Raw genomic sequence first — 22,950 nt, 5'->3', positions numbered from 1 at the left:
ACAGGAGGCAGTGAAGGAGAAAGTGGCAGGATTTGGTGAGGGACTGGATATGAGGGGAAAAGCTGAAGACAGAGTAAAAGGTGACTCCAAGGCAATGGGCTTTGGTGACAGGAGAGAGTTATGTTGTTAACCAAGAGGGAGATATTGGGAGACATAGCAACATTGGCAGGAGGAAAAATGATGAGCTCGAATTTGGAGATGTTGAGTTTGAGGAAGCACTGAGACATCCAGGTAGTTACCGCTGAAAGACAGCTATATACTTGGGTTAAGCTGGGTACACACTACATAATTTTCCACCAACTTTTTATGGCGATCGATTTTACATGCGATCGATGGTCCAATCGCTCGGTCCATGGACTGCATACATACTAGCCGTGTTTTAGACGATAAAGGGAAGAGCGGACGTCCCTTTAGCGACTTTTTACAGCCATGTTGTCGTGAGCAATGAATGCAATTTCGTACACACTGAAGCAACACTGTATTAAGTAATATTTGTAAAATGCCCAGAATAAATCACAAAGGTTAATATGACTTTATAAGTTGAATAGTTTATAAAGGTTAAAGTTTATAAAGGGTAAATATGAATAGATTCACAACATAGATGCAAAGGGTAATAACACATGTGCTTTATACTAGTGTAATGGTCTGCAGCCAGACAGGTGCAATACACATCTATACAAAACACAAGCCTGTGATGTGCGGATACCGCATCACTTGGGACTGGTACAGGCATCACAAATTTACATACACACCCCCCAGGTCGAGGAAGTATCGGAGGATTGTCGTGGATCGGTCGGAAGTTTATACACACTACACAACGGAAACGGGATTGGAACGAATATATTTAACAGTACGACCAACCAAATGAGGCGCCAATCGCCCATTTGGGCAGACATTCGACCATCGTGTCACTGCACACACTGACCCGACTTTTAAACGTTCGGTCGTATGTCGGCTGGTTGAGCTGATTATTGGACGAAAACCCTGTAGTGTGTACCTAGCTTTAGAAAGGTGGGAGAGAGGTCAGGGGATGAAAAATAAATTTGTGTGTCATCAGCATAGAGGTGGTATTGGAGGCCACATCATTCAATACGTTTACTGATGCACCATTATCTCTCTAAACAAATGGTAAGAATGTCTGCCTATTTTTCAAAAGACAAGAGTTTTACCTGGAATTGCTTGAGTAGATCAGTGGAAGTTTAAAGTACAAGAATACCTCAATAACATGGCACAATAGAAAACAATGGTATCAGTTAACAGCATTAATCAAAGATTACTGGTAAAACAAGTTAATCTGTCTGCAGGTGGAAAAATCTAACAACCAGCTGAAAATACCAGTAATGAAAGAAAATACAGAAATAAGAAATGGAAGCAAACATTTACCATACAAAGTATAAAGCAGAAAGATAAGACAGCATAAATAATACTTTACCAATATCAAATAAATGTCCTTAACAAATTCCCAGCTCATTATAATGCAAGGATGAAATGTATGGTAAATGGGCAGCACGGTGGCTCAGTGGTTAGCACTTCTGCCTCACAGCACTGGGGTCATGAGTTCAATTCCTGACAATGGCCTTATCTGTGTGGAGTTTGTATGTTCTCCCTGTGTTTGCGTGGGTTTCCTCCGGGTGCTGCAGTTTCCTCCCACACTCCAAAAACATACTAGTAGGTCAATTGGCTGCTATCAAAAATTGACCCTAGTCTCTCTCTCTGCGTGTGTGTGTGTGTGTGTGTGTGTGTGTGTGTGTGTGTGTGTGTGTGTGTGTGTGTGTGTGTGTGTGTGTGTGTGTGTGTGTGTCTATATTAGGGAATTTAGACTGTAAGCTCCAATGGGGCAGGGACTGATGTGAATGAGTTCTCTGTACAGCGCTGCGGAATCAGTGGCGCTAAATAAATGGTGATGATGATGAAGGATGAGAAACTTTTAGATCCAGAGTCAACAAGGAGAGCAAATTATAAAAAAGGAGTAAATTAGCACCTTGGAAAAACCATGGTGCATTGGAGGGGAGGTAAATTTAAAATGTCAGTGTAAAAATAAGGCTATCAAGTATTTGTGTGGTACATGAAAAAGCAGCCAATATTTTCCTTATGTGCAAAATAAACTAATTTGCACCCCTTGCATTGTAACCATTTGTCCAGGAGCAAACTTACTCTTTTTTTTTTGCTTTGCTTTCCTTAATGATCAGGTCCTATGGGGCACATTTACCAACAACCGCATAAAATGAAATAGTTTTCAATCCTTATCGCATTGATAAGGATTAAACTATTTCTCATATTAATGAAAAAACTTCAGCAGTGACAGCCTAATAAACTGCTGTCCCTGTGAAGTTAAAAACTTACCTTTTCACTACCTCTTCGTTCCCGAAGCTGCTTTGCGATCCACAGCAGCCTTGTGCGCATGCTCCATCTGAAAACTTCAAGCATGCGCACAAGAATCCCTGTGCCTCACTGTTGCAGAGAGTAGTGTGCGACAGTGCACATGCACTTTAGAGCTCTCCGCACTTCGGAGCAGAGCTGAACAGTGCTGAAGAATAGCAGAAATGGCAATGTACGGCAGGCTGAGCTGGCATACATTACCGTATATGTAAAAGCATTTTAATTCATTGTTAAATTGTAGTACATAGCAGTCCCCACAGACATCTATGGGGACTGCTGTGTATTAGGAAAAAAACTGCAAAGCAACAGATATCTATGATATCTGCTGCGATGCACTGTTGATAGATTTGGCAAATACTTCAATCGGCGTCTATTCCCCAAAAACAGTAGTTTTCAGGGAATTCACGTGAAAATTAGGTTTAATATATAGGCCCCTTAGTGTTTACAGCGGAATGTGTATTATAGACAATATAACTTACTTGAAATCTGTGCTACTGCATTTTTTTTTTCATTACACCTCTGAACTATTGAAGAAAAAAAAAATCATATTACACCATTTTAACGGCGGTTAAAATAATATGATTTAGCTTCACCATTTAAAAAAGGAAAATACACCAAATTTTAATTTCAAACTCAATCATTGTTACTTTGTTTAATAAATAATCCTGCGTAAACTAAAAAAAATATGCATTAGCATCTCTATAACATTACAGCGAAAGACTTAAATAAAATAAAAAAAAATAAAAAAAAAAACACCCACACACTTCAAACCCAAAGTTCTCCAAATATAAGACCTTAGTGTAAATAGACATAACGGGCCCGATTCATTAAGGAACGAAAATGTGGATACATGACTTGCACTGAGCAAGCCCAGAAACAGACTATATGCTAGTGAACGCAAGAACATTCAATTCATCTTCGAGGGCAAAGTACACTGTAGAGTTAAGGGCGTAACAATATCGAGCGTACACAACAACGTCGATTCAAGTTTTGGGCATCTCTAAAGGTACCTGTTTTTATGTTGTATCACTTGCACCAGCTATAAGGCAAGTGTAAGTGACGACTGTGTATGCATACTGCAACATGTTTTGCAATCAGGAGCAACTGTAACATCATCATGATAAATGTATTTCATTAAAAAACAAAATGGACAAAAAAAAAAACTTTTTACATTAATATCATTAGACAATAACTTATTTTTACTTCACGTTCTGCTGGGACTTTATATTCCACACATGCATTGGATGTATCTTGCAGTGTGTTGTGTTAGAACAGAGCATACCAAAACCAGTATTCAACAAGAGATGTTTTTTCAGATCTGCTTGTAGTTAAATATGGACTCGCGTATGCCCAACTTACACGCGTTTTGTCTGATTTTTTAAAAACACTCTATTTTTTTTAGCGTGCCTTAATGCATTAGGCCATACCTATTCAATCAATAAAGTTACTGAAAAACGTGGACATCACTTTGCACTTGGGGTGTATGCATTGAAGTGTGATGAGCCATTAAAACAGAGAAAACAACAGTATTCCATTAAAAGGCCATCACAAATGCATGCAGGGCTTATGGCAGGAGAAATTAAAGATTTCCCCTGCCATAACCCACTTAACGTTTGTCTTCGCAGTCCCCATAGCTTATTATGGACTGTGAAGTTCTGCAATGCATGAAGCTTTGAAAAGGTTTGCATTGCGCAGAATGGAGCCTTGAGATGACGTTACCTGTCTTTTCCTATGGGATGCTGCTGAAGCCTCTCCGGCTTCAGAATCCCTTAAAGTGGAAGTGCTAAACGCATGCGCATAGCACTTCCTCCTTTCGCCAGCAGAGCTAGCCTGCCTGTAAATAGGAAAAATAGATTGCACCAGAGGGGTCACTTCGCCGGGGCTCCCAGAGTAGCTCCGACATGTTGCATTTCAGCGGTGCTTAAATATGCATTGCTGAATTTGCAGCGATGCATATGTAGTGGCACAGCATTACACTAATGTATAGATACTTAAACGCTGAAAGCGAACAGATCGCCCCGTCAATGAAAATTACCTTATTACAATGATTGAAATAGGTGTGTGTGTGTGTGTGTGTGTGTGTGTGTGTGTGTGTGTGTGTGTGTGTGTGTGTGTGTGTGTCAGTCAAATTATTATTACTATTTTTTTAAAAACAAAACAATTGCAAAATAATACGGTTTAGCAATTACTATTTGCTTTAAAAACAAAAAGGGACACCATCATCAAAACCAAATACAGAAAGCAGCACACGAAATCAACTTTTATAGATTTGGAATATACTTCTGCCGCGCACACAAATATGAGAAATAAAAAAGGAAAAAGTTGTAAGGAAGAAAATAATGATGGGAGGGAAAAATCATTGTGCGAAACCAGAAACCAAGGAAGTCTGGTAAAGGGACTTTTACAGTATGATGTTTGCAAGTAGAGGAATGTCTGCAACCTAATTTACGTATCATCCTATTCCCTAGTTCAATCTTACCAACACATTCCTAAGGGAAGTGGTGACTTCTTCATACTTATTTAGAAATCCCACAATAAAACATTTTATCACAAATGGGGGAGAAAGAACAATAAAAATATAATAAAGTTTTATTTTGGAGATTGATTTAATTTATCACTTCCTTAAAGTGCTCAGGACTAAACAAACTTTTTGGGCTAGATTTACTAAGCTGCGGGTTTGAAAAAGTGGGGATGTTGCCTATAGCAACCAATCAGATTCTAGCTATCATTTTGTAGAAGGTACTAAATAAATGAAAGCTAGAATCTGATTGGTTGCTATAGGCAACATCCCCACTTTTTCAAACCCGCAGCTTAGTAAATCTAGCCCTTTGTCTGAACCTTAAAGCAGTGGAATATTCCTTCCCTCAGCATCTGTCATTGAAGCTAGAATACAGGGTTCTATGTACATCAATGTGTCTGTTTTCCCAGGACAGTACTCCTTTTTTCCCCCCATTTGAAATCTTTAAGTCAACACTTTTTTCCCCACAATTTAAATTCTTGATGTATTCAATTTAAAGCTGCATTACTAACATAAAATATTGTACCAAAGTGAATTTCGTATAGGTTTCTATAACTTTACCTTATTTGTGATCACAAAAGGAAGTATGGGTGGGATTTTATGGCCCGAGAAGATATGGTGACCCTGTTTTTTCATTTCAAAACTATGAAGCAATAGGCTGAATCTATAGAGGTAATTAGCTAAAAAGAAAAAACATTGGACATCAGTGTTCAATAACTCAACAACCAATATGTCAGATAAACATTGCTTTATAATGCCTGATTTGTCACTTCCTATTACCTTTAAGTGTGGTAGTGGCTTCATTCTAATGGTAGTTATATTTTTTGGATACATAATTTATTTCAGAGCCATTTAACAAAGCAGAGGTTAATCTTGAAAATATATTTTTTATATGAAAATTCATAATCTGAGTGCAACAACTGTCATAATTTGACCAATAAAATGACATTTAAAAAGGAACTGAGGCATCAAAAAATGACCTTACTTAATTGTATCCAGCATAAGAATAAATAGGAGTGTGAAGGAGCTCCGATACGCCCGCACTCTGTCCCGCGATTATGTCATCACAGGAGGCGGAACCGCATGTGCAGAGTGAGGTATGAGCTTGCAAGAAGCTATTATTGAGCTTGTTAAACTATAGTCTATTATATATATTATATGTAAGGATTTTATGTACTCTAAAGTAAAGATTTAGTACCTTGTGTTTGTTTAGGACGACTGAATGGTTTGTTTGTATTTATACTACTATATGGTGATGTTAAGATTGCTATTAAGCAATTAACATATAAAGGTGGGCTACTTGACATGGAGGTCAATAGATGTGTGATATTTGGGTGGTATAGAACCTGGTCAAAACAAGGTGATTCTAAGCTTGTGAGCAGGGCCCTCCTACCTCCCTGTCTATATTACCCAATATTGTTTCATTACGGTGTTTATTCCCAATTGTAAAGCTCTACGGAATATGCTGGAGCTATATAAAAAAATGTTGATGATGAGTCATGTGAGTAGCTGTCACAAATTGATGACATCGTAGCCAGGCATCGCGCTTTCATTTTAACACTGACATTGGGGAGCAGCAGGAGACAGTTTCACATGTAAGAGGCTATCAGCTGCTTCTCCATCATGTCAGCAGCCGACGGTGCATATGGGGCACCGCAGGGGCATTAAAAACACTGGATGAATGACATTACGTCACCCGTTCATTGTTTTAGGCTCCTCCTACCCATTGGCACCCTAGGCAACCACTTAGTGGTAGCGCCAGCCATGCTTATCACAACATATACATGCGCAAGGGCAACATTTAAAAGACTGAACAATAGCAATCTCACCTAATATGGCGTTATAACATGACTAATATCCCACAGATTACAATGCATGCCTGTCGTCAAATATCAAAACAGATGTCCAAAATCAATAGAACAAAAAATAAAAAACTGATTATCGCAATATACAAGTCTGTTATAAAGACCACTACTCATAAATGCAAAGAATAATTAGTGGTAGCTCAATGCATGGGCGCAATATTTAAAACTTTCAATATCCCTTAAGCTTTAGAAAAATAAAGAGGCGTCCCCAAAATAAATTGCATACACATTACACACACACACACACACACACACACACACACACACACACACGGCACGCCATAACAAAAATTCAAACCTTTAGGATCTTATCCCTGTCACAAACTTTACATAGCTGAATTACGTGCTCAATGACTGCATTTCACTTGTACCTGAAAAAGCTTAACAGGAGAACAATATGGGATTACAGCTGAGGGAAGTGAAACAATGGCAACTCTACTGAAGGGTGAGCTCTGCAATCAGACTAGCACCAAAGAAGATGTAGGGGGATGTAAGTAAGAAAACCATGACTGAAGAAAATATTAAGAGACAGCTGTATGAAATTCTATTTGTGTATAAATAGAGGGACAGTGTATATTTCTAAAACATAGAGTATACTGAAGTGCATTCAGTTAACCAAGAGATGTGTTTATTAACCAATACAACCTTAAATGGAAAGTTAACCTGCTTGTTATTTTCTGAGTGTTTCCGAAACCAAAGAAAATAAATGCAGCTTTAAATGAAGGGTTAAACCTTGGTATAGTATTAATAGCGTTTTATGCTATGGATAGTTAAGAAAATTAAAGCATATATATTTGAAGGTGTTGCAAAACAACTTAAGGAACAGGGAAATAAAAAGTGTGGGGGTGGAGTCACAAACAAAGAATGGTGGATATAAATGTTACTGTACTAATTGATAATATTAAACAAAATAAAAAACAAAAAAAAACAAACCACACGATCTGTGGAAAATGTATTAAAGACTGTATTGTTCAATAATAGATTTAAGGGACTAGAAGCCTTGCTATCAGCTCCAGTAATAGCTAGGAGTATCTTAACAGGTTAAAGAAGAAATGTTTTCAACACTTCTCCAAGCACAGCTCCCTCGTTAAAAGGTATATAACTAAGCAGTTATCACCCAGGTCTGTGCGTTATACTCGCTATAAGTCTTTACTAAACAGAAAACATTTCTAAAATGTGACAAGTCAAAAGATAAAAAAAAAAAATCATTCAAGGTCCATTAAACATTTTAAAAAAATGCCAGTGCATACGGTCAATTCTTTAGTTATGACTTTTAACAAGCTCTACTTTTACAACAATCTAAGCTGTGTTCGCCATATAGTGAACTGTCCCCCTGGTTGCCGAAATCAATGGAGCTGTAACTTGTTCCAAATTTCATGCAATGTGTTATCTACAAGAAAACGCTAGCCCCACCATTGTAAAAGTAGACTGTACAAATGTATGATTTGAAAGTGTTCACGCATGGTACGTATACTCAAAGGAACCTACACAAGCACTGCTGTAGCTTTATGAGGGTTATGGCAAGTCCAGTTTACCTCCAAGTAACAATTGTGGCATTCCGTTGTAAGAAGCCACTCAGTCCATGAGAGCAACATGCTTTGTATGAGTTGGAGCAATACGGGGAACTGGGGGTAATGCCATGAGCAAAACAATATGGAGCTGGGGGGTATGGTATGAGAGAATCAATATGGGGATGCAACTATTTAGGAAAGAAAACTCATGTTGGGCATGATATGGAGAAACTCAATATGGGGCATGGTATCGGGAAGCATCAGTCATATAATGTGACAAGTGGAGGGGTTTTGTCTAACAATGGGAAGGTCCCTGTCCTCTGCGTAGGAAGTCACAAGGATGCACCCTGCATTGTATATTAGTCACTAGAAGTAGGGAAACCCAGCGGTAACCGCCTTAAACTGTGAAATATGTATGTACTAATGTGTATTGACATGATATGGATGATTCTATAGTAAAAAAATAGTGAAATAAAAAAATATTCTAAAGTACTGTAATGTAGATATTATGAAATAGAATGGTAGTGCAATGCAATCTAATGTATGAAAATGTATGCCAATCCTTTTTTTGTGTTATACACGACCACGTTAAACACTCCCCTTCACTCCCCTAAAAACCCGCAAACACCAATGATTAACGGGCGAGGGCAGCATTACCTCTTTTTCAATAGAATTGCATGAGTTTTAACGCTGTGTTAACGAAAAAACGGTCACTATAGCAGTTAAAAACCCGCGTGGGATTATTTTATTTTTTATCTTATTTTTTAACGCTGCGGGAAAAAAAAAATCTTGTGGTCAATTGAATTCCCCTGTAACGGTCACAGTTTTCAGAGCACCCAGCAGGTGCACATGAGTATTGCCAACGGTCATATTTTACAGAGGACAATGGTAATACATCGCTGTAAATGGCTGGTGGACGTTTTGCGACATTACTCCAAAACGATGCAATCAATAACAACGACAATATTTTTCTGCAAGTCTACAGACCAAGACCACGTGCCCTGCTCAAACAACGGCATCATAGAAATAAGTCACTCATAAAAGTCGTACTTATGCTATTAATATGTAGATACTGTCTGTATTGTATAGAAATCACTTGAATTCGCTCTGCACTGAATACCAAATCAGATGGATCTGGTAGGAATTGTTTGATTATAGTTTTTGGACCATGATCATTTTTCATATATTTTATTGGCTGAATAAAACCACAACCACACAGTTTTCTTCACGTCCATTTTTCATTGATGGTGCGCAGGTAGACAAGCCACTTGTTGTGTCTGTTCCCAGACCAAAAAATTACCATAAATCTTACCTGCAAGCTTACACTAACTATGTAGTAAATGTATATTATAATGTGTGTATTATAGACTGCATGATTATCTGCAGTCTGATATGGATTTTATAGTGTGTGCATTGAATCAAAAGGTGTGATAGTTGTGATAAACAGTCTAATTTGTTTTTCACAAGATGTTCAATTAATAGCACATTCTAATATAGTCACAAATGTGTTCAGATTTTTTAAGCTGCACCAGGTTGCCGCAGCACATATGAACAATGTTAAATGCCCCTGCATAAAGGGTTCTATAAAGGCCAAAGTTGGTTATGTTTTGCAACAATTGCACTCACTTATATCATATCTCATTTTACACTCAAGTATAAAGGAGGCAAAGAGGGATGCAACATTATAAAATTGCTAGGCAATAAATCTATTAACTTCATAAAACTTGGCCATACAAATGTGAGTAACTTTAACCATCCAAAATTGAGCAAGGTTAGAATGTAGAGACATATGGCTCACAAAGAAAAGGTAAACAAAGCAATAGGTAAGATTAACAGTATTTAGGGGCACATTTATCAATATTCACATAAAGTGAAATGTAGTTTTCAATCCTTATCGCAATGATAAGGATTGAACTATTTCTCACATTTATGTACAGCCCTGCACAGAAACAGCAGTTCCGAAAAACTGCTGTTTCAGTGATTAAAAAAAAATCATACTTACCTGCCTCTTCGGAAGCGCTGTCTCCGGGTCTCCTCTTCACTCTTCAATTGCGCATGTCCAGTTCCAAGAACTGGACATGCGCACACAGATCCCCTCTCTGTCTCTGCAACGATAGTTGCAGAGAGAGCGCGCTGAGTGACAGGGAGGGATCATGTGATCCCTCCACACATGCGCTGTCCAGTTCTGCTCTTCGGAGCAGAGCTGACAGCATTAGATTTCTTTAATTCGGATGATGTACGCCAGCTTCAGCTGGCGTACATTAACATGACAAGTTCCCGAAAAAAATGTTTTTTCGGGACTTGTTAGATTGCGGCCAGGAGCAGTCACCATTCTGTTGAATGGTGACTGCTCCCAAAAACGATCTGAAGTGAAAAGCAGTCATTTTCATCAGTCATCAGTGCGATGGGACTTTAATAAATTTGCGTTGGACTCTTTCTGGACCAAATTACACGGTAAGTGCACGATAGTGCAATACCGTTTTTTCTTAAATATGCCCCTCAGTGTCTTCTCCCAATGCCAGAATGAAACCATCACACAGAGAAGTATCTGCAACACACCCACAAGTGAAGGCGAAAATAAAACTCAGGATCACACATTTTACAAAACTCAGTATAATAGATAGTACACATTACAAGCTCCAATATGATTGCTATATAATAATACAGAATGAAATCAGATGGCTGATATACAAAGAATACCCAATCAGACTATTGAATCTTTGTGGCTAGTATACATTTCAGTCTCCAATCCAAGTGGTGTATGTACAAACTGACCCCATTTACTAGTGGGAAGTGCACAATATACCTCTCCCTATTCTTGATGACCATTATATCTTAATCCTGGGGGCTAGCCTACTAGACGAACACTATACCAGACTCATTCAATAAACTGTCCTCGTCTTGTCAGCATCTGGTCCAACACCACAGAGTGCAGAGATACTATCACCTGGCACCGGTATTGACGATAAAGTTCATGTTTCCCTTTACCTAACAGCAGTATTCTATATAAAAAGTAGTGGACTTTAATATGGTCCTTAACATTATAGAACTGGTAGGAATGGAATAAAAACCATTATATACCTCAACTATGGCAGTGGTTATCTAACCTGTCCTAAAGCCTTTAACTGGGTACACACTACAGAAATTTCGACCAACTTTTTATGCCGAGCGATTTTACATGCGATCGATGTTCTGATCGCTCGGTCCATGGACTGCATACACACTAGCCTTGTTTAGGACGATAAAGGGAAGAGCGGACGTCCCTTTAGCGACTTTTTACAGCCATGTTGTCGTGAGCAATGACTAATTTCGTACTCACTGTTGTGGACGGTCGGAAGTTTATACACACTACACAGCGGAAACGAGATTGGAACGAAAATATTAAACGGTACGACCAACCAAATGAGGTGATAATCGTCCATTTGGGCAGACTTTCGACCATCGTGTCACTGCAAACACTGACCCGACTTTTGAACGAGCGGTCGTATGTCGGCTGTTTGAGCCGATTTTTGGACGAAAACAGTGTAGTGTGTACCCAGCTTTAGCAACAATGCAAGTTTTATGGATCTTCCCACAGGGGGGCTTATTATTATCCTAGGTGAATATATACACATGCAAATTAGCCAATTATTTAGCCATCTGTGCTTTTAGGAAAGATACACAAAGCATTCACTATAGGCTAGGGATACTGTAATACTTGTGATCCCAGACCAAAGATCGCATACAATCTACACCAACAGCCCCCCAGGAGGCTGCTCCCAATGTTATCAGAATGGGGGCAGCCAACTTATTACATCACAGGACCTCCTCTGGACATACAACCCTCCGCCATTGCCCAACACTGCTCTTCTCCTTACAAAAACACACAAATAATTTGCAACTGTAACATAAATATAGGAATGATAAAATGTTATCAAGAAAATAGTTGCCACTGTAATATTTTCACTGTGTGAAGTTATTCCATTTTTACAATTAAGGTATATCAGACCTGTTTTAACCCATTTCAGACCACTGAATGAAAAGTCTTGCTTGAGTCTTCATGCATCAGGAGGCAGCTTCTATTACCTGTGCATGTTGGGGAGGGCATTCCTCTACCTGAGTCACACAATGGAATCATTGTTTGTCACTGACCACCTTGGTTATAGAGCAAAAGCCAGGAGCTAATTAAAGATCTACAAAAGGGGTTTGCTAGCAGAACACTGTACTGTGAATAGCAGTGAGCCAATTTGTTGGCACTATATAAAGAGCAGTAATAATAGCTGCGCCTTATAATCACAGTACAGTAACAGAAGCTAATGCGACAAGCTTCAATTTTTCCTCTTTAAAGTATTAAAACATGTCAGGCCTATGTTTATGTGAGGGTTACAAACAAAAAGATCAAGTACAAATAATGTAGCAATACAAAAGTATACACTGTGAAAAAAGCCCAGTGTACAATTTAACATCACAAAAGTTAATGTGCAAAAATGCCCCAAAATATATTCCCCTTAATAGCGTCTTTTGCTAGATCAGATATGGAGTAGAACAAGCAGGAGTGTTTTAGTGGCGATCATTTCCTTCAATCCCCCCATCATAGGCGGTGGACACCTTAATTATATAAGTGGAAGGTTCAAGGAGCATATTTAACAAATAATGATAGTGCACTATCATGCACTTACCATTAAAAAAAAAAAAACAGCCTGTGTGTCCCGCATATTTAAGAAGGGTGCACTGCAGCAGATACTGCTTTGCATTCCTTTTCGTTTTTGGGAGCAGTCACCATTCTACAGTATGGTGACTGCTCCCAACCGCAATCTAACAAGTTTCGAAAAAACGTTTTTTTTCAGTAACTTGTCATGATAATGTACGCCGGTGAACATTATCATAATTGAAAGATTTCAGTGCTGTCAGCTCTGCTCCGAAGAGCAGAGCTGGACAGCGCATGTGTGGAGGGATCACATGATCCCTCCCTGTCACTCACCGCTCTGTCTCTGCAACTATACAGAGCGGAGATGACTGTGCACATGCGCAATTCCAGTGTGAAGAAAAATGAAGAGGACCAGGAGGAGATCCGTAGACATCGCGTTCCGAAGAGGCGGGGTAATTGTGAGAAATACTTCAATCCTTATCAATGCGATAAGGATTGAAAACTATATTTCACTTTATGATAAGATTGATAAATGTGCCCCCAAATGATAAGCCCCTTCCCCTTTCTGTACATTTTCAATTATGGTGAATGAAAATTCCCAGACTCAATTATTATATAATGGAATTCAAAGCACTGTATTTATAAGTCCCATTTAATATTAGATAAAGTCTACATTACTATTTTATCTCACCTGCTAAAAATCATTATTTCTCCAATAGCAAGAACAGAATAGTGTAAATACAAGTTCGGCAAATAAGGACAGTGGTGCCTATATATGTCTAAATAAAGCCAATATAGTATTATTCATAAAAAATGTACTAACGCAAACATGTTACCCATATAAATATACTTAAATAATCAACTGCCATGTAAAGTATACTTGCAACTTTTAATAAAGTAACTTATCCAAAGTACATCTTGTACACAGGTATCAGAAATTGCACTGGCGTGATAACAACCACTGTCTTAAACACTGGAAAGTCTCCCTCTAACTGCCAAGTTTCATTTGGGTCAAACAAGTGGAAACACAATTTATAAGAGTTGGCAAATACCAAGTCTATTTCAAGCTTAGCTGCTTGGACAATACTAGTATTGGTGTACAACTAGACTTTCCACTGCAATTTTATTGCGAACACTTTAAGGCGGATGTCAAAAACTAGGTCTACCACCCACTCACCCTCCAACATCTAAATTATTCCAAGAAACAAAAGCCTGGTAAAGACACAATGGAGGAATACACTTCATTGTTGTGCTTATTCATCTGTCTGCAGGGTGTTTGGTTTTCCTAGACGCTCATTCACAGCGGAGGTTTTTGTCAGGTTGTCTCCTGGACAGGAGGGGAGTGACACAACACAATAAGTGACACAACACAATGAGTGACACAACACAATAAGTGACACGTGCTAGGTGCTGAGAACACGACGGGTAATGAATGACCCTCCCCAGACAAATAAACAAACAAGTGTCCCAGGCTGACGATAAGGTCAGTGAGTGTGGGGGTGAAGGAGAGAGGCGGCACCGGAGGGTCCCTCCCTTCTCATATGAATGGACAGCACTTACAAGCTAGGTACAAAACGTGGCAGCTTCTACTGAAGCAGCTTCTTGTCCAGAGCCTCACATGGGGGCGGATCTGGGTGGGCTCCCGTTTAACCCTCTCAATGAAACCATAGCTCAGCTGAGAGCTCCACACTACACTGTAGTATTTAGCATGATCCCGTCACATGGATCTCAGCTGACACAAGTCTATGTAATAAAGTCACGCGTGGATCCATCTCCACGTATGTAAACATATGTCATCACCATAGCACGTTCCCAGCTACTATACAATGAACGTGGCTGGGTGAGGTGCCCATAGCAACACGTACCTTACACCGTGTCTCATCAGCCTCCATCTCTTACCTGCAGTACACGAGACAGTCCATGTGGTTGATCTCTTTGTCCGAGCGGTAGCGGCGATAATCCTCCCAGAGGTCTTTGATGGCGGTAACAGCCAATATGAAGAGCACGGGGGCCAGGGCCAGCTCGGGCTTGAAGGCATTGACCGCGGGCACGAAGTTGAGCAGGGCGATAAAGACAAAGTAGACATTAGCCAAGCGGTGGAACTGCTCGAAGAGGTTCTTGGGCAGGAAGGACAGCGCCGTGTACTTGGTGGTCTTGATGGAGTTACCGGCGTACTGTCGGTTGGGGTTCTCTGCCGCTGCCTTGCCCGTAGCTTCATACAGCAGATTGGAGCGAACCGTCCTCGCCTTGTTTTCTTTCTTACTTTTCCTCCTTTTCTTCTTTCTCCTCACTTTGCCTTCTTCATCTCTTGCCACCTGGCACTTAGGGTCCCCGTCTCCACCATCTGCCGCCGCCATCACCTCCTCTGCTCCTGCGGAGTCTCCTTTCTGTGACCACGAACAATCGCCAAGTTGTGTAAAAGTTCACTTTCTCCTCTTAGGCATGTCACACTCCAAACACAAACCCCTTAAAAAAAAGTCAGGGGGAAAGAAGACAAACTCACAAGTTCTCATCATGCCAGTAAAACCTACACCCGAGGTGCACACAGGCGGGGGGAGGAGACATGCAGATCGTGCTGCTCTTTGGGTGGTTTTTTTATTATTATTATTTGTTTCCGATAATTTTGGTTCCCGCTTTAAACTTTCGTTTCCAAACTTTTTGATTGCTACTAGAGTGAGAGAGGTCCCGCCTCCCCTCCTCCCATGGCTGAGCCCAGAGCGCGGCCTCCGGTGTATCACCATTACCAGTCCCTCATAGTTTCCGCTGATCACTTGGAAGATGGGGGTGGAGGGGGGCTATGATGTCTGTCGTGCAGTTTGTAGAAGCCCTTAAAGCCAGACAGAACCCAGCTGTGGTAATACAAACACCGTAAGGGATTGTTTTGCGAGTCTTAGGAAGTCACCTCACAAGACTGAGGGAACTTGGATCAGTGGAGTTTGTATTGAAAGTTGAAGACGAATGTATTGGCTTATGCAAAATGCTCGGACTGGATTATTTTGTGTGACACAGTTTGTTTATGTGAAGGTTCCATGTAACAATTCTATTACATCTCATGGAGATAACCAGGGAAATACATACATCATCATTTATTTATATAGCGCCAGCAAATTCCGTAGCGCTTTACAATTGGGAACAAACATTAATAAAACAATACTGGGTAATACATACAGACAGACAGAGGTAAGAGAACCCTGCTCGCAAGCTTACAATCTATGGGACATAGATTGATGTATATGGACATAGATGTATCTCATGCAGTAGTATCCAGGCTTGAAATAATACTGTTAGGGGTGTATTCAATTGTTCCTCCGGCCGCCAGAAAAACGAGCGCTCTAAAACTATTACCGTTTATACGGTAATATTGTGCGCAAAAACCGTTAAAACAGTAGTTTACTCGCTGCGAGATGAAATTCAGCGAGTAATTACCGTATAAACGGTAATAGTTTTAGAGCGCTCATTTTTCCGGCGGCCGGAGGAACAATTGAATATGCCCCTTAGAATACATTCATGCAAATATTAGTACAATCATATATTAAGTTTATATCTTAAAGAGAAACCATCTTTTTTATAGCGTGACTGGATTTTCATTGTAATTGCTACTGAATAATATATTTATCTATATATAATACATGTATTAGTCTATGTTTGCAAGAAGTGGGAGGTGCAATCTTGCTTGCTCGGCTAAGGTAAAATTTAAGATGGGGTAATAGAATTTTTTTATTTATTATTATAATTAAAATGTATGCTGGGAGAATTGCAAGTTATAAAAACCTTTTAGACATAGGTGTAACCCTGTTGAAATATACAGGAACTGATAGCAAATGCATATTTGTGATGTATTTACTATTTATTATTTTTAGTATTGAAATCCAAGGATGGTGCTTTCTATCACGCTGGTTAGTGCTAAAAAGTGGAAACACAGAAAGTGCATGAGATACGGTAATGCCAGGCCCACAGGAGGGCTGGCAAATTATAGCCCTGGGGGCAAGACTCAACTTTTAAAGGAAAAAAAATGCAGATGACCCAGCCCAAGGTAGCCTAATATGGGACTGGCCCAGCGGGGGCAGATGCCCCCCAGCTCAGCCTGCCCTTGGCCAGGCCCTTGTCTAATTCCCCATTCCCAGAGTCATAGGGGGGGGGGGTCGGTTTCCATTTACCCTGAGTTCTGCCAAAATTTCCCCCAGAGAAACAAATCTTCTGGAGAAAACATTGGGAGGTTCAGTGGGGCATCTCTGCAAAAAAATACAAATTGTACACAGCCCCAGTCATCCGGCCAACCAAAAGGCCAGTGCAATGGACAGATGGTGCAAACAAAAAAGTGAGAGTAACATGCCATGCGTTTTACTCTGTCACAGTGAGGGTGACCAATTCCCATGTGATTTTCTGGCACTCCCTGGTCGCTACTTTGAGTGGTGGACTTCTTCCCAGCCTTTTTTTTTTTTTTTTTTTTTTTAACTGTCAGCCTTTTTGTCAAAGGACCAAGGTACTCACCATACCCTCCTCCTAGGACAGATTGAAAAAGAAACTTTATTTGCGTAAAGGCACAAAAAACACACAATACATTACATTCAAGTGTACGCAGTACACTGTAAAACATAATCATTCATACATTTTAGTACAATACAAGGCATAAAGTACAAGATATAGTATCCTACAATATACATTGAGTACTGCACAAACCATGCAAACTTAAACAATATAATATTTAAAAAAAAACAATGGATGTGAGAGGGGTGGGGTGGGGAAGTCACCAGCCCGAAGCTTTATTGAGGACAGACACAAATATGGGAAGGGTGCATAAATAAGGCATGACATTCAATAACACTTCAAACAGTGATAATGAAATGGGTTGAAGGGGGTAAGGGAGAGGAAACGCAAGCCACATGTTTTAACGATAAAAAAACACACGGGAAAAGGGAGACAGCAATCAATCATCTTCCTCAGGAGTGTCAATGGTGTTATAGTCTCTTAGCAGGCTATGGATCAGCCTGCAACAGTCCTGGATGGTCATTTTCTCCCGCTTCAAAATGAGGCAATTCCTGGCAAGCCACATAGCGTCCTTAAAACAGTTCAAAAAGCGCCAGCCTCCTGGATTGCTCCAATGGTCTGGGTCCCAGGAAATAATCCATAAAATACCGAATGGCATGGAAGGCAAGTCCTGGGCACACTGTCCTTAAGTTCATGTTCCAAGGCATCCAACAGTTCCTGTGCAGTGGGGCAGTCCCAAAAAATATGCTGTGCTTCCCTTCTGGTGATACAAAAGGGGCAGTGAACATATCTGCACAGGTTCTGGGAGTGCATGAATGTCCTAAGAGGCAGACCACCCTGGATAGCAATCCATGCACTGTCTTTATGTCTATTAGTCAGCCTCTCAGAGGCCACATTCTCCCACACGTGTTGTGCTGTAGCAACAGGGAGCCCTGGAACAAACTCCATAGTGTCTTTCACTCCGATGAGCTTGTGGACAGTTTTTGACTTCCACAAGTCTGGTTTAAGTTCCTCCAGATGGTGCTCCCTCACAAATTGTCTAACATCCAGGTAAAACCAAGGTGTAGTCCAGTTATAAGGTCAGGAGCTGTCCCAACCAAGGGTCCGCTAAAGAGGCAGGAAGAAAAAGCGAGACATGGACTTCCCAGTACAGCAAATGTTCTTTTGAAAAAGAGTTCTGCGGATGCGGTTATACACAAAGAAGGCTCGCAGCATGGTGGGGATATCCGGGATCCCTTTCCCCCCCTTTGAGGGGCTCCTTGTACATAACCAACCGCTTCACTCTGTCCATCTTGGAGCCCCAGATGAAGTGTAAGACTATCCTTGTGATGGTCTTGCAGACAGCAGCAAGAGGTGGCCAAGCTTAGGCCGTGTACTGCAGAACGGAAAGAATCTCGTTGCGCAGCACCAGTGCTTTCCCTTCGAGGGTAAGGTTTCTGAGGCTCCACAGTCCAATTTTCTGTCTGTCGCCAGTCTCTTCCCAACACTTCAGAGCCGCCTTCTCTCCACCAAACCAATTTCAAGGATTTTGATGAAGTCCGACTTGATAGTGAAGGGGAATGCAGCGGGGGATGACAGGTATGATCGCCTCTGACTTACCTCCTAGGACAGAACTACACTTGATCTTAGCCTCAATTTTGGAAGTGAAAAGGAGGATATCAGACAAAAGATCTCCTCCAATCACTTCTTTGCAAATCCTACCCTCCTCTCCCTCCAGCTCACTATGGGTGACGAAGTCCATTATCATATATTATTCTCTCAACCCTCAACCTGCCCACTGAACACTGTCCCCTCTCACCTCCTTTGCTCACTCTCCCCCGCAGTCTCCACTGGAATCTTCCCCTTATCTTTTAAACATGCTATTCTCACCCATTCTTAAAAAAACCCATCTTGACCCCATCTCACTTTGTAACTACCGCCCCATTTCTCTTCTACCTCTTGCCTCCAAAATACTTGAGTTGCTTGTCTGCAGCCGTCTAGGCAACTACCTGATAAGTTACTCATTGATCTTCTCCAATGTGGCTTTTCGCTGCCTCCACTCAATAGAAGCTACCTTCTTTTACTCTTGGACCTCTCTGCAGTCTTTGACATTGTGGATCACCCTCTCCTACTCCACACCCTTCACACCATTGGCCTTTCTGACACCGTCCTGTCACCTACTACCTCGCCAAGTGCTACTTCTCCGTTTCTATCTCTGCTTCCTCCTCCCCACAACCATCCTTCCTGTAGGAATCCCACAGGGTTTTGTCCTTGGCTCTTTTTTTTTCCTCTGTACACCTCCTGTGATTTCACCTGGGTGAAATCATTAGTACCTTCCGCCATCAGTACCACTTCTGTGCCGACAACACCCAATCTACCTCTCATCTCCTGATCTCTACTTCCCTCCTTTCTCAGGTGTCCAGTTGCCTTTCTGCCATTTCCTCCTGGATACGCTTTCTCAAAATGAATATGGCCAAAACTGAATTTATTGTCTTCAATCCATCAAGAGTTTCCTCCCCTCCCGACTTCTCTATCACTGCTGACAATACCACAATCTCCTCTGTGCCCCAACTCTGCTATCTGGGTGTCCTTCGCCTCTCATATTCAATCTCTTGCCCAATCCTGTTGCTTCCAACTCTGCAACATCGCTCGTATCAGATCCTTCCTTTGCACAGCGATAAAGATTGCATTTTCTGTCCTATTTATTATAGTAGTCATGCTAGCACAGCTTATCCAATAAGTGGCTGCCCTGGCATGAATGGCGACAGAGTTCTTTCACCACTTGCACCACTTGGTTAGAAACTTCAAGGTTCTAAACAGGTGTCTTTATTGCACATGTACAGAGGAAGTTTAGTAACAGGAAGGAGGTGAGGGGTGTCCAGCCTGTAAGGGAAGGAACAGAAGATTCCTCTCCTGCGATGCTCTCCCCATAGGCTAGAACTGCTAACGCAATTAGTAATGTGGACAAGCTCCAAAAAGGTAAGCTGTTCTCATTATTCTCTTGTTTGCCTAATGCAGGAAATATCTGATATTTCCTTCATTAGGCTAATGTTCAATAGCTCCGTAACTTGCCTAAACCATGCGGAAACTGAAGGCTTGATAAATAGGCCTCAAATTCATCATCATCACTTGCTTGTCTCATAACCTATTGCTATACCCTTCCCTTTATATATAAGGGTGCTCCATATCAAGGTTTGCCTGGAATACTCAACACTGAAAGATAACTTGTGCTCTTTTTTTAAGATCCTGAAAAAAATCTTAGTTGCACTATACCTGTATGTAATAAAATGTTACTCTCTTAATGAAAATACTTTTTGACACACATAACTACTTTGTCAGGAGCCTAAAACATATCATACTCTGAAACATGCAGATTTAATTTTTACATTGTTTATCCAATCAGTTCTGACTTTGTACTAGTCTTGTTGTTTGCAGCAGTGGTATAAAATTTTCCATTCATTGTCATCCTTTACAAATGATCAGGGTAAAACAAATACTTTTGTCACATCACAAATTTACTTTGTTTGGTTCTTGTTTCTTCCAGGACTATGCCCATTGTGTTTTCTTGGCAAAGTTGATCAATAAAAATGTGCTCCATGCTATAATTTTGAGATTAATATTAGGAAGCCATAAATTAGACAAGATGGGTGCTGACATAAAAACTTGTGATATCAGTTCACTCTCTAAATTATGATCAGACCAGATGATTAAACCTTTTCATCCTAAACTGATAAAATTTAGGGAATATAAAATATTAATATTCATTCCATTTCTATATTACTATAAAGCCTTCCAAGCAGTTAAGTAACCATATATTTTTCCCACTGAGGAAGTGGGTAGACAAGTGTAAGAAAAAAGTTGATGGGGCACTGATAAAATATTTCTGGTAATGCTGGGCACACATGGTGTGATATTTGGCAATTGGTCCATTATCACAGAATGGTGATAGCATGTGGCATTTCCACAAATCCGGACTTTGTTGCGCAAAAAGTGCTACCAAGCAAATTATTACTGCTATTTCAATAAGGGTGTGTAGCATTTTTATTTTATATATTACACACACAACCCATACTGTGCAAAAGTTTTAGGCAGGTGTGAAAAAAATGCTGCAAGGCATGAATGTTTTCAAAAATAGAAGTGTTAATAGTTTAGTTTTGATCAATTAACAAAATGCAAAGTGAATGAACGGAAGAGAAATCTAAATCAAATCAATATTTGGTGTGACCACCCTTTGCCATCATAAACATGCATCATTTCTTCTAGCTACACTTGCACACAGTTTTTGAAGGAACTGCAGGGAGGTTGTTCCAAACACCTTGGAGAACTAACAACAGATCTTCTGTGGATGTAGGCTTTCTCAAATCCTTCTGTCTCTTCATGTAATCCTAGACAGACTCAATGATGTTGAGATTAGCGCTCTGTGAGGGCCATATCCTCACTTCCACGACCCCTTGTTCTTCTTTACGGTGAAGATAGTTCTTAATGACATTGGCTGTATGTTTTGGGTCTTTGTCCTGCTGCAGAATAAATTTGTAGCCAGTCAGACGCCTCCCTGATGGTAATGCATGCTGGATAATTACTTGCCTGTATTTCTCAATAATGATTATCTGCAGTCAATAGTTAAGCATAGTAGAGGTTCTTTGCAAGTTTGGGGCTGCATTTCGGCAAATGGATTTGGGGCTTGGTCAGGATTAATGGTGTCCTCAATGCTGAGAAATAACAGTGCCAGAGTCCTCCTTACATAGAGGCTTAATTAGGCTGCCCCGGTGGTAAGTGACATTACTCACCACCGCCTCACACAAGAGAATCATGTCCCATTGCATACTTGCAAAAGCGCTGGGACTGGCTGGGTGGAAGTAGCGTCCTGCTGCTAAGCTGGGAGGAAGAGGCGTCCGCCCCTGCACAGCAGGGACGGTGCCTGACAGTGATCTTACGGTTCCTCCTCATCTGGAGAGATCTTGGAATCTATTTTTGAATTTACCCAGCAGATGAGGAGCATGAAGGTCTTCTTTATCAACCCAGGATCTCTCCGCAGGACCATAACCTCTCCAGTGGATCAAATATTGAGTTTTACTCCAGAAGATAAATTCAAGATTTGTTCCACCTCATGTTTGTCTCCAATATCAGTCCTAACAGGTGATGGAAAGGTAGGTTCTTTGATGAACTTGTTGAGGATCAGAAGTTTCAATAGTGAAATATGGAAGGAATGATGGATGTTGTGAGATGAGGGGAAATGAAGTTTGTAGGAGATAGGATTGATGACCTGGGAAATGCGGAAGAGACCTATAAAATGAAGAACCAATTTCATTCAGGGTACTCAGAGATTTAGGTTACGGGAATAGTTCTTCACCACTTATGGACCCACCTTAGGACCTTACTGCGAAGGTGAGGAGTCACAAAAGAATGACCGATGGGTGGTCTCTTCACTGACGTTCCAGTGAAGCAATAATATTGGAGTAATTTATAATAGAACTTGTGATATCAGTCCATTAATAATAGGTTTGAGCTCAGAAGTGGATATGTGGTTGGAGTTATCAAATGACCGGGAGAGAGTGTTGGCCCTGGAATTCCTGGTACCTGGTC

The 22,950-nt window shown here is 40.5% G+C and overlaps 1 protein-coding gene across 1 annotated transcript in view; it reads right to left on the bottom strand.

The window, feature by feature from the left end:
- ATP10A (ATPase phospholipid transporting 10A (putative)) overlaps positions 1 to 15,601 on the bottom strand; it is a 102,826-nt gene extending 87,225 nt beyond the window's left edge. The window contains exon 1 of the mRNA XM_075200115.1: positions 14,800 to 15,601. Coding sequence (XP_075056216.1) covers positions 14,800 to 15,257 — 458 coding nt within the window. The 5' untranslated portion in view covers positions 15,258 to 15,601. The remainder of the gene's footprint in view (positions 1 to 14,799) is intronic.
- Between the last annotated feature and the right edge of the window lie 7,349 nt (positions 15,602 to 22,950).

The sequence above is a fragment of the Mixophyes fleayi genome, chromosome 2, assembly GCF_038048845.1.
Source record: "Mixophyes fleayi isolate aMixFle1 chromosome 2, aMixFle1.hap1, whole genome shotgun sequence".
Taxonomy (NCBI): Eukaryota; Metazoa; Chordata; class Amphibia; order Anura; family Limnodynastidae; genus Mixophyes; species Mixophyes fleayi.
The sequence above is the reverse complement of the archived record's forward strand: the minus strand, read 5'-3'. Positions and strand labels throughout refer to the sequence as shown.